Below are 17,255 nucleotides of genomic sequence, written 5' to 3'. Positions count from 1 at the left end.
GGTTGTTAGAATAAACTGTGGGGAAATTAGATTCAACTTTTAGTTTCTGTGGTGTGTGTGTGTGTGTGCGTTCACAAAAAAGACAAAAAAAAGAGAAAACCTGGAAAATGATAAAGATTAATGAAAAGAAAAGGAGAAAAATTATTAAAATAAAATAGTTTTCCGAAAAATTAAAAGAATATTTATTAAATATGCGTATGACACATAAAGAAGAAAATTAAATCAGGGAACTAATTGTGTTCGAAATGAAAGAATAGATGCGGCAGAATCTTATAGTGCGTCAAATAATTTGGCCAGAGATTGAAGAGTAATGTAGAGATTTGTTCTAATACTAGGACTCTTGATCTTGAAGGGATCATAATTTTCGCTGCAAGAGTCATCGTATGTGCGCTTGATTCATATTCCTACGCAGTTTCGTCTTAATATTATCTAATTCTAACATTCTTTTTACTTCTTTTGTTATGTGTCGCATCGAATTCTTTCAATTTCCAATTGTCACGCTATTTATGCTTTCTGATATTAAGTGTTCTCTTTCAGTCAGTTAGAAGGTTAAAAAGGAGCTTTTTATATATTTTTATGCTGTTTTAAACAGCAAAATTAAAACAATTTTCTCAAGAACAAATGTTTAGTCATTTAAAAAATGTCTCTACTATATATAACGTGTAAAACAATAGCACAAAAAATCTTTTTTCTTCTATCTTCTGATGGACTGCTATCAGATACGTGTCGATAAAAAATAGTAAAAAACATATAGGTCCGTAAAAATAATTATAGAATATTGATGTTATATTTTGACTGAATAAAAATAGAGAAACGGAAATGCATACTGGGCTAAAAAGGAGAGAGAAATTATTGGCAGGGTTTCAATAAGAACATTCAGAAGAAGCGCATACCAATGAGTATGCTAAAGATTTTTTTTTCTTTGAATTTCAACCAACGCGCACTTTTAAAAACAGATTATGTTCTTTCTGCTTAAACTCTCCATCTTTGTATTTATCTTGGAAAACATATCTGTATTTGGTTGTTTCTATCTCTTTTAAGCAGATTGTAGACAATATTACTACAAACTGTTTTACAGTGGCGGAACAACGCGTATCGGATTATAAACAATGCTTAAAGGATAGGCTTTCCCAGATTTTAGAATAAATCCTTAGGGAGATTTATGTTGCAGTAATCTCCAGCATGTCTGGGACTTGCTATCTAATGTTGCAACATCAAGTTTAATCAGTTTAAATTTTAACAGTTTCATTTTACTACAAATAGCGTCTGCGTGTTCTTAACTTTTATAAGCTCACTTCTCACTGCAGCATTGAAATACTGTGTTTTTAGTTTTATTAATTTCTAGCTATAACTAAAACTTTTATTATGTCCATAAATCTGTCTGATTTAGTAATAAATTTATTGTTAATTAGAGATAAATCTCTCCTAACGTAGAATATTAAAACGTAAACAATCGATAGAAATTTCTGTAAAACTACGTAGAAAAGAACCAGAATCTGTTTAATATTGTTTTTTTGCTTCTTTTTTTTTTATAAACACTTTAAAAACAAGTTTCTCGGTATCAGAGTTACAGATTGTTCCAGCGTTTTTTTCTTAAAGTGTATAAGATATTTCTATGTCTGATATTTATTTCTTAAATAAACAGTTACCAAGCTGGTGTGGTGGGTAAGGTTTTCGCTTATCAGCGCTAAGACCGGGGTATAGATCATGCTAAACCTGGGAATTCGATTGAATTGCTTTTTCTCTGCTCCTTAATGGATCGTAGATAGCAACGAACCTATCTATCGAACATCTGACCACAATCAAGAATTAAATAAATTTTTCTTCTCCTTGTTTGAATCTTAGGAATAAATTTAAATTTGATATTGCCAATATTCATTCCACAACGTTACATCAGTTCATTTTGATGAGCTGAAATTTTGTTTAATTCATATGAATGCCGATTTCCTTCGTAACGATAAGAATTCTTTACCACTACTCCTAAAAACATGGAAATGCATTCTGCATTTGATTTGCCTCTCTTTGGCACTGTAGTTTTCACTTTTATTTATTTATTGTGTCCTACTTTAAAATTTCTGTTTCATTTTCGGCTACCGCTTTTTTTTCTAGTTTATTTTTCATATTTATTTATTTGCCATGAGTTCGTTGGTTGCTTTACATTTTTCACTTCAAATCTCTTTTGTTTCCGATTTTCAGGAATCGCGAGTTTTATGAAAAGATGTCAGTACTTAAAATATGTCTAGCTTTTAACATTTTCATAAGTTTTTAAAGTAAATGATGTTTCTATATTATAAAGCAGAAAAAAGTACTTTTGTATTCATTAGAACATGACAACTATAAAGAATTTGCATCTAAGCATTTTATTGAACTAAAATTTAAACAAATATCCTAACAATTACAGCCAGCGCCTATCATAAATTCAATTAAAGATTAGAAAGAAAACGATTATTTCAAGAATCTAATAATAGTTAAGTTTTCTAACATAACGTAGTCTTGAAACCATTTAGGCGAGAGTGTTGTCCTTTTGCCACACTTTGAAAATACATTGCTTTTTTATATTTTCTATTAATAAAATAAGTATTTTATGCATATTTATCTGTTTATTCAAAGTGCGAACGTTAACATAAAAATCCAAGCGTTTCATACAAAGTTTATTTTTGAGATTCAAGAAATTATTAAGTTAAAATCGTGCTTGTTCACAAGTTTTATAATGAAATATAAAAACGTTCCTACTACTGTAAAATTCTACGGTAAATCTAAATTATTCCGCAATGCACTCAGACTCGATTTGTTAAATCTGTGAAAGACATGATTATTAAAATTAATCATTATCCATACGAAATTACAACGATATAAAATTTTGCCCATTTGTTTGCCGTGAATTGAGAGATTCACTAACTTAAATTATGTAAATATTCCGAAATCAGAAAGTGGCATGAAGAATTACTTGAATCTGCATTTACTGTTTGGGAAAACAGGTTTAAGTCAAAATATATAGAAAAGGTAAAATTTAATAAATGTATTTATTGATTACGTTCACTAAATATTTATGTAATAGTTGTCGAAAAAGAGAAAGAAATGTTTGATTTAATTATTTACTCCAAAAGCGTTTACATTTTTTCAAATAAGAAACAAATCCAAGTTTCATGCCATCTAAATCATGACATAATTCACTTCGCCTACATTGCAAATATATTTTGCGATTACAATGAAACAGTGCTTTTAAACTTTCGAGTATTTTGTCAACAAGAAATGCATGCATTTTATATAACATGGCGTAATCTACTATGCACAGATGTTTGCATAAGTTACTGTTATTGCAAAGTATCAAGTTACACAATTCGAATTTTAAGATCGTTCCTTTTAGAAAGCTTATTTTAAATTTTTATGTTCTTTGTTTGCTTACATTATATCATATTTCTCAAAATAGCCTTGAGGGATTCTTGTGATTCTCTTTTTTTAAATTTAGGCTATTTAAAATTTCATTCTTTGCATTAGAATAAACATGATCGTGAGTCATTATTTCATGAATATAATGAAATTTAGCCTATTATGGAATGAATCTACATTAAAAAACTAAACAAAGCACTTAATCAGATTAAAATAATCCTCACTTTAATAATGCATAAGCTGCTAATGTATGTAATAAAATTATTTTTGTTTTCAACATTATTAGTAAAATAGCAAAATATATTTGCATAATGATGCAATGAAATGATGCAGAAATATAGATGATGCAGAATATCTTTGTATAACAATTACTTAATTTGAAATGACGCCACTTAATTTCATAAATTGTGTTTTAGATCATTTTTAATTAAAATTTCTGAAACTTTTTACTTCCGTCTGGATTACAAACATTTTATTCTGTTTTTCTTACTTTTTTATAATTATTGCAATTTAAAAGAAATTTCATTAAATCAATCTTACAACTGGTATACATATGTGTTAAATGGGGGAAAAACACAAAAATACCCTCTGTAGTTAAATATAAAATATATCTGAAAGAGTATAAAATTTATTCTAAGAAATCAGCATTACCGTCTGAAATCAGCGTTAAACATCTTCAAAATTTATCTACAATCCTATAATAACCATCCATCCGGACCTTACAATCATGATTATAAATAGGTGTAAGAAAATGCTTAAGAAAATAGAAAAAGTCATTTTCGATGCAATTGTTTGCAAAAGTAAACGTTTTGATGCCTTCACAGCTCCATTAAATTTTTGTAATAAGTATTATAATAAAGCAATACTCAAAATTCTTTATAACTATTATATGAAGCGAGCTTTTAAGAAAAATAATTAACTCTTTGTCTACGGCTGGTGCAACTGATAGTCCAAAATAGCAAATGCTCTTAGGCGCCGTAGGCTAAAGGTTAAAGTAAAAAATGTTTGTAAAAAAAAGTCGTATATTTGCAAAAATCAATGCAAATATGCTATCTTAATTCCTATAAAACATTTCGAAACTTTATTAAAATATCATAAACTCATAAACTGTACTTTTGTTAACGTATTACAATAACTATTCCTAGAGAATTTGTAAAATATAAATTTATTTTATGCTTTAGGAGCAGTATAAGCTTTTAATATTTTTTTCAAAGCTATGTTTTGCATTTTCATGGACTTCTGAGTGGATACAATATTGTTTTGACCAAAGATATGCGCTCAAATACATCTTAAACAATCTTGACCACTGTGAGTAAAAAATGCTTTTAGGGTTCTAACGCCGATGTTCCAAAGCTAGAACTCCGTTGAAAACAACTTTTGCACATTTTTTTTATTTCATTGTTTACAGATGGTCTTTAGTAGTGAATTTATAAAATTTTAAGTTATTTGGTTTGCCCTTTTCTTATTTCGGCATTTTAACGCGGTTAATCATGCTTATCAATTTACTCAGTTTCAATAATAATTTATCTCCATGTTTCCATATTTTAGATTTAATTGTGATTTATAGTTTACAAAGGTGCGAAATGTGTTTGACCAACAGAAAAATGTATATTTGTTTTTTTATTATTATTATTATTATTTTCGTTTTCTCTTACTTTTATTTGGTTTTTGTAACTTTTATCAGTTTATGTTACAATAAACGTCTTAAGACTGTGGTGACACCAAGCACACGAAAATTTATAATTGAAAATCTAGAAAAATTCTATGAGATATGAAAACGTAAAATCTTCTTCAGATAAAATTAATCTTTCTTCCGTTTAAATGAAAAAAATTCAACACTAACTAAATGAGCTTTAATCGGAAGTCATAATATTCCGATGTGAAATAATTACTCCCGTTTTGGTTCCAAAATTGACTAAATTACATCATTTCCAATATTTACTATTCGATTAATGTTTTGGCACTTATATGTTCTCATTTAGCTTTATATTTTCAAGTAGTTATATTCATTTATCCTTGTTTAGAGCTTTAATATAATTTGCACTTTCTATACCATGATAATATATCATAGTTAAAGGGGTGTTTAGAGATAGAATTTAATGAATTAGGAGCAATCTATCTGATGCGCTAAACACTTTTCATAGTTCTTTAACAAGCGCAAGAATGAACATGCAATGCGTAATTAAGGTGACAAAAGTTTACTTGAAAACTATCCATGCAATGAGGACAGCAATATCATAGACGTTGTAAATAAATGTGCCATCTACGAGTTTCTCATTTTACAGATTAAATCCTTATCATCTACTGTGTTAACGTTTTGTTCCATTGTAGTAAGTGAGTGCTCTTGGGTTCTATTCTATGCAATCACCTGCAAACACATTAACATGATAGCACAGAATTACGACATTCTTTTTCTTTTGAGCCTAAGTATTGAGTGTTTTGCTTCCACCTGCGGTGCATAAAATGAATGTTATGTCGAAGAGGTGACACTGAATATAGGAGGGGTTTTTCTCTTATTCAAACGCCCAATCCGAATTATGTGGGCATTTCTATTGAAGAAAAAAATCATTTGCAAGCTTAAATGAGTAAAAGAAATTATCAGCAGTCTTGTAGAGCTCGGAGTTTAGGTACGGTTCCATACTTAAAGCACTAAATTTTCCACGAGTTGCAATTCAGTTGGCCATTTTTAAATTTGCACAAGCCAAGTAACTTTTCAAAAAAAATTTGAAATTTTATGAGAGATAAAAAAAAACTTGAAGTTAAAGTTATGTGGCGTGTTCGCAATGCAATAAATTCGCTTTTTGTTTATCATGGCAATAACTATTCACCAAAATTTCTTTCTTGCCCAGTATTATAACAACAATAACTGTTTATAATAAAGATGTACACAATAATTATTAAGGCATGAAAACTTTCAGTGCACCTTTGCATCGGAGGTCAAAGGTCATTCTACCTTCGAAACAAAGCTATTTTCTTATATTATGACCGTTAAAATCTGTTTGAACCAGACGCAAAACACTAAGGTATATATTTCCGAGGATACACATTAATAAACTGTACCAAAACAAAAATAAACACAAGTGTGGTGTGCATTTGGAGTGTCCTTAAAATTGACACAGGAAACTGAAACTTCGCGCGAATTTCAAGGTCATTAACTGCCTCTCCCAAAATTAGAAAAATATAAAATTCGCTGGTAAAGAAGCCTTCAGTTTAACAAAAATAAAATCAATTCTGAGAACTATAGTTACTGATTCAACTTTTATATAATATGGCCGTAAAGTTAGAGAACCAAACCTGATTAAAGTTGTTGTTGTTGTTGCTAATTCCCATCTGGTCTGACGGGGTCAGACCAGATCAATGAATCCGTTGATATTAAGAAAATCCGAAACCAGAATGGGAGAGGAATGAATGTCGTTCCAGTCCAGCCCTAAACAGTTCAAGATGTGCTCAGGTGATGCCTGGTTTTGTTGGCATTTAGGGCAAAGAGGAAAGATCTTTTGATTTGCAGTTGACAAATGAAACCTGAGTAATTGAACACACAAATAGTTATAGAAAAGGTGTAAACTGTTTTAAAAGTAAATATAATTTAGATCCAGTGAAAAATTCGAACATTAACACTCTCTCCGAAGTGAGCTTTAGTCTCTAAATAGAATTTATTTAGAGGGAGAGAGTTTGACGTGTTATTCAACGCTTCATGTGCAATTTTTTGCACTGAATCGAAAAAAATTATACCCAAGTCAATATGACAAATAGTTAAGAAATTATCTTTATACAGAAACAGAACAAATTCTGATTCATACATATTTGTACGTACGCTAACTAGGCAAGTGAGTAATTTATTTCTATGTTTTTTGAGCTATCTGTAGTTTTACTTCAGTTTACTAATAGTTTAAAAGTTGCAAAAGATTTGTGAGCGAAAAATACTACTATGTAATTTTTTGCATTTACTTAGTTAAAACTTTTCTGAATTTCAAAACAGTTAATAAACTGAAATGTTTCTCATTTATTGCTAAACAAAGATTTGAATTATTGCTTTTATTGCCTAGATAGCAATGTCATGTTCATAAATATGCTCGAGACAGAATTCGCTCAGTTTCTATATAAAACTTAAATATTTTCCTAACTCTGAGATATATAAACTTAGGAAGGATTTCATCTTATTCAACGTAAGTAATTACACCGAAAAAATATACATCATTTGCCTAGAAAATTAAATTTTGTGACGAGTGAATTTTGTCCCCCTTGGACAATTCTAGATCGAGACAAAAGCTCGGGATAGATGCTGACTTCAGATATACATACTGGGCTTAAATCATATTTTTAAAAACAATTTACTTCTTTTCCATAACTATTTCTTTATTCAATTACTCAGGTACAGCCTTTAAAGTTTAGGGCCATATTATTAAGGTTTCCTTTTCATCAAATTTCATACTTTACTAGTTTATAATAATCTTGCAATTGTGCAAAGCTTCAGTTTCTTGCTACTCAAAGCTCAATTTTCAGATCATGTCAAATGTACTCCACACATGTTTTGACTTTTCAGGTATTTCTTTTTAGTATGTATTCTTTTTCCATTAGTATGACAGGCAAATACAGGCCATATTTGTACCAACTCATCGTTTGCATCGAGCTCCATCAGGCGATAGGTTTGTCCATCTATAGATGCCTATGCTTTAAGATCTTATTCCCCAGAATCATTCCAACTGGTTTTTGGTCTCCCCCTTTTTGATTTCCTGCAAACATTCCAAAAATCATCCCTAACTGGGCCACCATCTTCTTTTATTAGTATGTATTAACAGAAATGTGCACCTTTGTGGTTCACAGTTGACACAAGTAGATTTTGAAGTTCAAAGTCTAAGAAAATAGCCTTATTTTGAATGATCTTACACCTTCAATGCAAATGCTCACGCAAAATAATTATGACTTAAAAGTTAGTAGAACACTTCGAAGTAGTAGAACACAAAATATTGTTCAGTACAGTAGCTCAAGAAGTCCACAAAATTATTAGCCCTTATAATCACTATCCTTGTTCTCTCAAAATTCAAGAAGTTCCTCAGACTTAAACCAATTAAGACTGAGAAAAATATTATTTTTCATCAGAATAAAAAAAGACCCGAGTTTAATAATTTTACGTGAAGAACATATTTTAAAACTTTTAACTCAATCAAAAATTTCAAGTATCCAACCTTGCCTAAATGGCCCAAAACCCGCAAAATATTTATAATAGAAAATATTTGCCACTCGAAAAATTCCTCTTTGATACGTTATTGTTTAATTCAAAAATTACTTATTTAGACTAAGTATTTATAAATTTATTAATTAAAAAAATTTTTAAAAATAATATTTTGAAGAGTAATAAAGAATTTATTAAGAAAATACCATAAAACTAATTAAGAATTCTTTGTACAATTCTGTATACAAACTTAAGTTAATAGTAACTATATTCGGTTAAATTTCAAAATAATCGGATAAAAATGGCAAATATTTTTTTTAAGTTTCAAATGACTATTATCCAGTTTCTTATTATTCATTTAATGACTTTCCGTTTGGAGTGTATGACATTCAATATCCTCCTCTCACAATAGATGAAAAGCCTTTTCTGCACTCTCTTAAAGGTCAAGCAAGGAAAAATAAAGGCAATATATGGATATCACATCACAGATCAGGAAAAAAAATATCAAAATTGATTGAATTTAAACGCCGATATCTCAAAGACCAAAATCGAAAACTTTGAGCCTCTTTATAAACCTATTTCTTTCCAATTCTCTACTGCAATTGTGCGAAAAAGGGAAAAAAGAATTCCAAAACTTTAGATGCCATTTTAAGTCGTAACTTTAGATGCCATTAAGTATAGAAGATTGCTTTGCATAGAAATAATATTACAGCGTCATAAAATTGGCGAACTGGCTCAAGTTGGCTGACATCAAGTTGGCAAAAACTTGAGGATTTATAATCGAATGAGGTTACGAAATATTGTGAGGATTTTCCTTTTTTTTTTTTTTATATCCGTCGTTGAGCAGTCAGCCCAATTTTGGGTTTACGACTACCAATGTTCAACTCTGTAGCCTTGTAATTTTGAACCAACCCAAAAGACAAAGAAACTCCGTGATCTGTACCATCAGAGATATTAATTTGTTATGGGAACATGGAGGACTTCGCGACTCGATAGATTTAACGTGCATCAGTCACCATTTACCATCGGCGGGGATTGAACTCACGAACTCTTAGACATGGTTCCAGTGCCTTACCAACCAGGCTATCCCGGCCAGTGTGAGGATTTGTGAAGAATGCCGCCTGCTCTTTCCTTTTTAGTCAATGGTTTACAATCATTTTGCTGCGTCATGCTCTGAGTCACCGTTTTCACAGAAAGAATTTTCATGAAAATGACTATACTACATTGAGAACTACAGAACGACAACGCATGCATAAACTGACACTCCTCTCTTTCATTTTTAACAGGTCCAAGCATGCATATTTGCTTCACACTAAATTTACTGGCATTATTTTCATACAAAACCTTCGTTTATAGGCCTTTATTTACTTTTATTGTCCAAAATTATTTTAAAAATTATTCATAAAACCAAGAAAAAAAATTTCAAAAAACCTAATACCTTTTTTAGAAAGCATAAAGGATTGAGAGCAGATTGACACTATTTCCTCGTTTCATATACACGTTCCCTTTTAAAAAAGGTAAATCAAAAAATTTGAAGCATGAAGAACGCATTGCTTTTATCATCAATAGAAAGAGGCATTTAAAAATAAATTTGAATCCTTTGGGGTTTTTCTGGAATTTAAAAGAAAAAGATTGATTCTACCCCACATTTTGAGGTTTCAATTGGACTGCGTGGGGCCGGGATAGCCTGGTCGGTAGGGCGCTGGGCCCATGTCCAAGAGTTCGTGGATTCAAGCCCTGCCGACCGAAGACTCCCCTTGTAGTAAAGTGACTGATGCACGTTAAATCTGTCGAGTCGCAAAAGTCCTCCATGTTCCAATAACAAATCAATGCTTCTGGGGGTACTGGATTGGAGATCGATCGTTGTCTGATTCAGATCAAAATTACGATCTGTGGATGAATGAATAGGTCCACCCTATGAACGGGTACGACGCATGGTGTGGCAGAAGTCGTATTCTTGGCCATAGATGGCGCCACTGGAAAATAAGAACAATCGCACCCCCTCTGCCTAAACAGGCATACGTCAACAGCAAACACAATTGGACTGCATGAAAACCAACTACATGTATCCAAGTTGATAATTTAATGAGTTGTAACCCTAGATTGGTAAAAATCATCAAGAATCAAGTCTGAATGTTTTTTTTTTAATATCTTTAACATGCAAATCATGCATTGCTTTAAACATTAACACATCAATACATATTTTAACAACAGTAAAGAACATCAAATATATTATTAAAAGTCCAGTTTGGATGGAAGAAGGATTTGAAGGATTCATTGAACAAGATTATTTCCATATAAGCTCTTATTATGTATATCTGGACGATGATGTGTCCACGATGGAGCTTACATTATTTGGTTGAGATACACAAAACACTTTCATGCAACAACCAAATCTGCTTCGGAATTCAGAGTTAAACTTTTCCTGAAACAAATACCGTATTTATTTACGTTAGATTAGAGCATGAAAAATTTTCCAATCAGAATATGATGAAGATTCCAAATAGAACAAAAATACAGACACAGATTAAAACGTGATAAATACTCTAATTACTTCATAAAAAAAACTTCTTTAGATATTGATAAGTACTCCCTTAAAGATGTATTAAATACTAAAATTACATATTATAAGACTTCGCAAAGGACATTACTAATAAATGAATGAGAACATTATAAAAATCCATTCATAGTTCTCTATGTCTCTGTTAAGTTTGATATCTGGTGTTTTGCCGATCGGCCTGTGTAGAGGGCAGGGAACTGTACTTGCATCAGAAAGGTCCTGGGTTCGAATCCCGGGCAATGCATGGATGTTTCGTTCTCTCTCTGTGTGTTCTATGTCCTTTTTCCTTTGTGTGTGAATGTGACCAGCCCTATAAAGTTGTGGTTGTGTGAACGGCGTGGCAGAAGTCGAATTCCTGTCCATAGATGGCGCCACTAAAAAACAGGAACAATCGCACCCCCACTGCCTAAACAGGCATACGACAAAAAAAATCTGGTGTTTACAGAATGCTGAAAACTGATCGGCGTAATATTTAATGATTAAACACATCAAACATTCCCTATGTGATTTATAGGGACAAAAAATAAGCTAGCATACCGTGATAAAAATGTCTTAATCTATAGGGTCAATAAATTATAAGCTGGAAAAGTATGAAAAATATCTCTGCATTTATCGCGTGATTTTTATTTCTTCTTTAAGATTCAAAATTCGTCTATGCATTTTTCTCTTAGTTTGTTCGCATTAAAAGCAACCGCTTCCGTGAAAGAACTGCTTTCTCAGGTCTTCACACGCCGAGTTTATACGTACTAAAGAGTACGTATTGATACCAATAGAAGATGTAATGTGAGAGCACCGTATTGATGTCACGCCCGTATGGTTTTAGATCGCTAGAGTCAAAAAGGCTCGTTTCATATATTATATTGTAGGGTATTTACCACTACAAAATTACAACTACAACTCACTAGTATATAAGACATGTTAACTCGATTCTATGTTGGGGTACCTTTTCATAGATGAAAGTTGACATTGTCGATATCTACTCTCCCCACATTGGTGACCTCCGGACGTGATGTGAACGCACATATCTTGGCAGCAACGCCCACTTCGATATGAACACACCTACGCTGGCAGACACGCCCACTTCGATCTAAACACGCCTACCTATACATTAACGCCTACCTCGATGGATGGTCCACATGGAACAGTTGACTTGCTACTTATCCACCTCCTCTCGCTGCTGCTACTCAGTCTCGTCACGATCACACACAGCGTCGGCTTGCATTCACTCGACTGCTAACCGCAACACAGGAGCGACTACGACCGTGAAGTTAATACACCTCTCACATTCAGCACTCAAAAAGTACGGTGATCTAAATACAGCTCTCCCGGCTTCTCACAAACAGCAGTGAATCAACTAGTGGTATCCGTTCATCGAATTCTATCATGGATATAATTCTGGTGGAGGAGTACTGTAGGGCATCTACCACTACAAAATTGCAACTACAATTCACTTGTATATAAGACATGTTAACTCGACTCTATGTCGGGGTACATTTTCATAGATGAAGGTTGACATTGTCTGTAACTTCTACTCTTCCCACAATATCTTTGAAGGAAGAATCATGTGATAACGAATATATCATGTCCTTGAAGGGGTTAAAAGAAGTTATAACTTTAGATATGTGATTAGAAATATAGACAAACTAAAATCTTTTACAGCAAAGATATTGGTTTTTTGATTACCCACTGAAACAAATAAATGACCAATCATAGTAAATATTTTGAATTTAATATATAACCTACTTCTTTTTGAACGGTTCGTTCGTCATTTGTTGAACAAACTTTAAAAGAAATCCTCAACTTCGTAAATGAGATTTTTCTCGTATTCCATACTATTTACGAAGTATAAAAGCTCTTAATTTAATATTTAGTTAAAATTGTAAATTATTTCATCAAATAGATCTATGTTTCTTAACTATGACTAGACGTATTTTGAGACCATAGTTATTACGATTTGGAAGTATATGTAAATAGAAGACATATATGTTAACATTCTGCATTATATTACTTACATTGTATATCGCATAAATAAAAGGATTGTAACAGGAGTTACTCATTGCTAGCCAGTGACAGCCAAACCATATTAGATTGATGTATCGGTATCTGGAAAGAAAATAGTCAATGTAGAGAAGCCAATACCACATTAAAAAAAAGCAGAAATTGCAAGAAATAAGTGAATTGGGAGAAAGAAAAGTGTAATTTTAGTAAATTGGATGAAATTAGCTCTAAAGTTTATACGTTAATCAAAGCAAATAAAGGTTTATCCTTTGTAGATAGTAAATAAATAAAGAAATACGGTGCCTTTTTCATGTTGTCAACTTTCTATTGAAAAGAGCTCATAAGCATTTCCCTCTATTCTGTAACATGTTCGTGTCATAGCATTTGCACTCATTGCGCTTTAAATTTTAGCTAAAAAAAGGATTTTGATGGCAACTTTCCAAATGTTTCTTACCAAGTACATTTGAAACATTCCGAAAACACCCACTAATTGCCACTTAATACTTCCACTAGATGAGACTTTTATAAATCATACAATTAACAAAATAAATTTAAGTTGAATAATTAAGTCTGAAATCAGATCTTCACATGAGAAATCTCAACTAACACAAAAATGTTGGAAATAACTTTTTTCTTCCTCAGATCATCCCATTCTGATCATCCCAATTTATTCCAAGAATGAACCACAATGGAATGAGTTTATATCAAGGGTTTTAAATCAACAAACCAAGTATTGACAAAAGCATTTCATTTGTAATTTTCCAGCGTGTCCGTTAAAAAGCTCTAAAGTAACTAGTTGTATAAAATCTTTCATGAAATTGATCACTCTTTATAATCTCTTTACGTCCTTTTTCTATTCAAAATGGGCAATCAGAAAGATTTTAAATTTAAATTAATCAGTAAGTACACTGAAATAGTCCGGTGATTTTGAAAATCTGTTCGACAAATAGAAAAAAGACAATAAATGCCTAGTTCTGCCTAGGATACAGGATTCATTTTACTCATATTTCAAAGCAAGTTACAAAGTTCATCAACAGAGGGAGCTATTTACTTGGAAGAACTACAAACAATGCTTCCAGTTGCATATCAGGTCAAACTCTAAATATCTGCAAGGTTGTTGCTATATTTCCTTTTTTTCGACAGTATTATGGTTTCGAAATTTGGTGAGAAAACAATTTTATTTTCTTATCAGAATACAAAATATTGTAACTTTTTTAGCTCCTACAAATTCTATTACATTGATTTTTAAAATAGTTTTTCGCTGTGCATACATTCCAGTATATAATTTCAAAAAAAAAATTGTTCATTATGCATAGATTAAATGTTTAACTTGGTTCACAGTCTTTGAAAGAGAAGGTATATAAAATATAGATCGTACCTTTTGAAGGCTCGTTTGTCTAATATAGCTTATTTACAAGTTGAAGATGAAATATAAGGTTTTAAATACCAACGGTATAATTTTAATAAATGGAATAATTAAAGTATTTTAGTTAATGATAGTGACTCATGAAATGGCAATTTATTAAAAATGGAAAGAATTTATGAGAAATAGGTAATCAGTAATTTATAAAAAAGAAAAAATTCAAAACTTTTACATTTATGAAAAAGGGTAAATCAAATAAGCCAATCATGAAATCACGTACCTGTTTATTTCAGGCAGAATTTCTTGAAATGCGTTGTAAAGTTGAAGGGGTAACCAACATACACCAAATAAGGTAACAACAATAAACATCATGTGAATAACCTGCATAAATAGGAGAAAAAATATTTAGGTTAAAACAATAGCAAAAAAAACATTTCTCTCGAACATGATCATTTCAACATATGGCCAATTTTGCCAAATGCTGCAAAATTAAGTTTAGCACCAAAATAATCTATATGAACCTAGTATTAAGACTGGGCACGTAATAATGACTCTTTTGAATTTCAAGATAAAAATAATCATGATAACTTATGAACATAATTAAACTTAATAACATAATTGAACTGGGATAAGCCATTCTTGAAAAAAGGCTTGCTTGGCATAAAGTAGTTAATCATCTGGTTTTGAGTTGTTTGTAAGAAATCAACGTTGACAAAATATAGGGATGTTGCTGAAGCGTTTAATTTATTGATTGTTTATCCGCACACAAAATAATTATGTTGAGAAGAGTTTGTTAAGCTAACAACTTGTGCACCTGAACAACTTTGACTTGTAAGTATATAACTGTTAATTTCTTAGAAAATTTATATTTGTGGGAAATTTAATAACTATTGGAGGCATATGATTGTCTTGTTTTCATACCTTCATTTTCACGCATTTTTTGTTTTACCTGAGCAATAATACTGCTTGATGGTTTTACTTTGATCACCTCTCATTAACTGTCGAACAATGCCAAAAGGACTAGTATGTGTTATAGACACAAGCATTGAGAGTCCATATCTCAGAAAAATATCTTCAATCTTTAAAGAAAAATCTTCAATCTTTTATAGAGAGAAGCATCTTCAAAATATTACCTGACAAAAATTTAATTTTTTTTGATCTGAAATCTAGTGACAAAAAGCCGTTTACTTTTCCTGAAAACGTAAATGAATCAAATATTTCTCCGCAAAATTTTGTTTTTAAAGCTTTATCTCTAATTAAACGATGAAGAAAATTTGATTTTGTATTTTTAAATATTTCTTCTCATATATTTAGTCCCATTTAGTGCAACCATATATTTTTTTCGTTTCTTTAATTGTTTTTTTTCTGATAGTAGAAAACAAACATTTTATTACGAGAATCTAAAACTTTAATGGGTATCTAATGTAATTATGATTTAGAAGAATAACATATAAAAAATCTTTTTTATATGACCTCAAATATATTTTTTCTTAATTTAGCTCCCCCTCAACAAGAATATAATTTATAAGTTTTCTTGCCTCATACGTCAATGAGCTCATTTTAAACTCAATTTTTGTGGGCGAAGTTACCCCGGTCGTATGTGTAATTTGTCTAAAACGTCCTGTCACGAGAGGACAAATAAAACGAGAGATTCGATCTAGAATTGATTTTCTCATACCTGATTTTAGTCGAGATACCGAAAAAAGAATTGAGGTGGAGATTTTAAATTCAAAGATCGATATTTCAAAACTGGAGATTACGTTGCTGTTAGAAATCTTTAAAAACCCAATGCGAAGTGAATTTTGGTAGTAAGCCATGATGGACATGGACGCTGGACACATCTCTGCACCTATTTCCTTGCAGGTGGCCATCTATCAGAAAAATACTGTGGGCAAGAAAACAAGCAGATACATCGGCTACATACCACACCTTCCACGATGAGTCCCAACCACCAGAGCTAGGCCCAACGTCTGGCCGCATCTCCCTCCAGGATCCTTAATTTATTGTTTATTTATTACTTTACAATTATTTCGAGAAACAGACATTGTGTAACTATTGTAGAAAATTGAACATTAATTGAGATCCATGGTAGCTGGGCTCCAGAAACAGCGACCAATCAGGGGAAGCGTGGCTAATCATTACATATCCTAAAAACATATCTGGATAAACAAATACGTTGCATAAACTAGTATAGTAAAATCGCTGATACGATAAAAGAAAATTAATGGGAAGTAGGAGAAATTATATACTTAGAATTTATATGTGGAACACAATTTGCATTTGAGGTATTGTTAGTATCAATTATATATGATTTTTAGGAACGGTTGTGAATAATAAAACCATGGTGGACAACTACATCATGCGGTTAACGTAGACAATTGTGGAGACTCCACGTTGACCATATCACAAAAGACGGTAAATTTAGAGATAATGAACTGAGTTTGCTATTCCAGAAAAAATATATAATTTGCAAAATAAAAAGTTTAAAAAATTACTAATAACAATTGTTCCATTGTTCTTGTTCGATTGTTTTTCTCAGTGTGTATATACATTTCCTTACTTTCACTCATTATTTGCATGATCACAAACTTGAAATTTTTCCAGTTTAAATTATTTAGGCCTTATTAAATAGAAAAGTACAACTCGTTGTTTTGAGTTTCAATTAAAAATAAAAATCCGGATTGGGTAGCAAGATTTTTAATAAAATAAGCATGAATATTGTATTAAATTATTTTTTTAAGTGACAGTTTCAAGACATTTTGCTCTACTGT

The 17,255-nt window shown here is 31.3% G+C and overlaps 1 protein-coding gene across 1 annotated transcript in view; it reads right to left on the bottom strand.

Moving 5' to 3' along the window:
• Positions 1-17,255, bottom strand: part of LOC107437254 (prolactin-releasing peptide receptor) — a 91,347-nt gene that overhangs the window by 59,890 nt on the left and 14,202 nt on the right. The window contains exons 3-5 of the mRNA XM_043051851.2: positions 14,765-14,865; positions 13,136-13,226; positions 10,695-10,988 (exon numbers count right to left, since the gene is read on the bottom strand). Of these exons, the coding sequence (XP_042907785.1) occupies positions 10,872-10,988; positions 13,136-13,226; positions 14,765-14,865 (309 nt within the window). The 3' untranslated portion in view covers positions 10,695-10,871. Of the gene's footprint in view, positions 10,989-13,135; positions 13,227-14,764; positions 14,866-17,255 lie in introns of the transcript that reaches the window.

Source organism: Parasteatoda tepidariorum, chromosome 3 (genome assembly GCF_043381705.1).
Source record: "Parasteatoda tepidariorum isolate YZ-2023 chromosome 3, CAS_Ptep_4.0, whole genome shotgun sequence".
NCBI lineage: Eukaryota > Metazoa > Arthropoda > Arachnida > Araneae > Theridiidae > Parasteatoda > Parasteatoda tepidariorum.
Note: the sequence above shows the minus strand (reverse complement) of the source record. Positions and strands in the feature narration are given on the sequence as shown.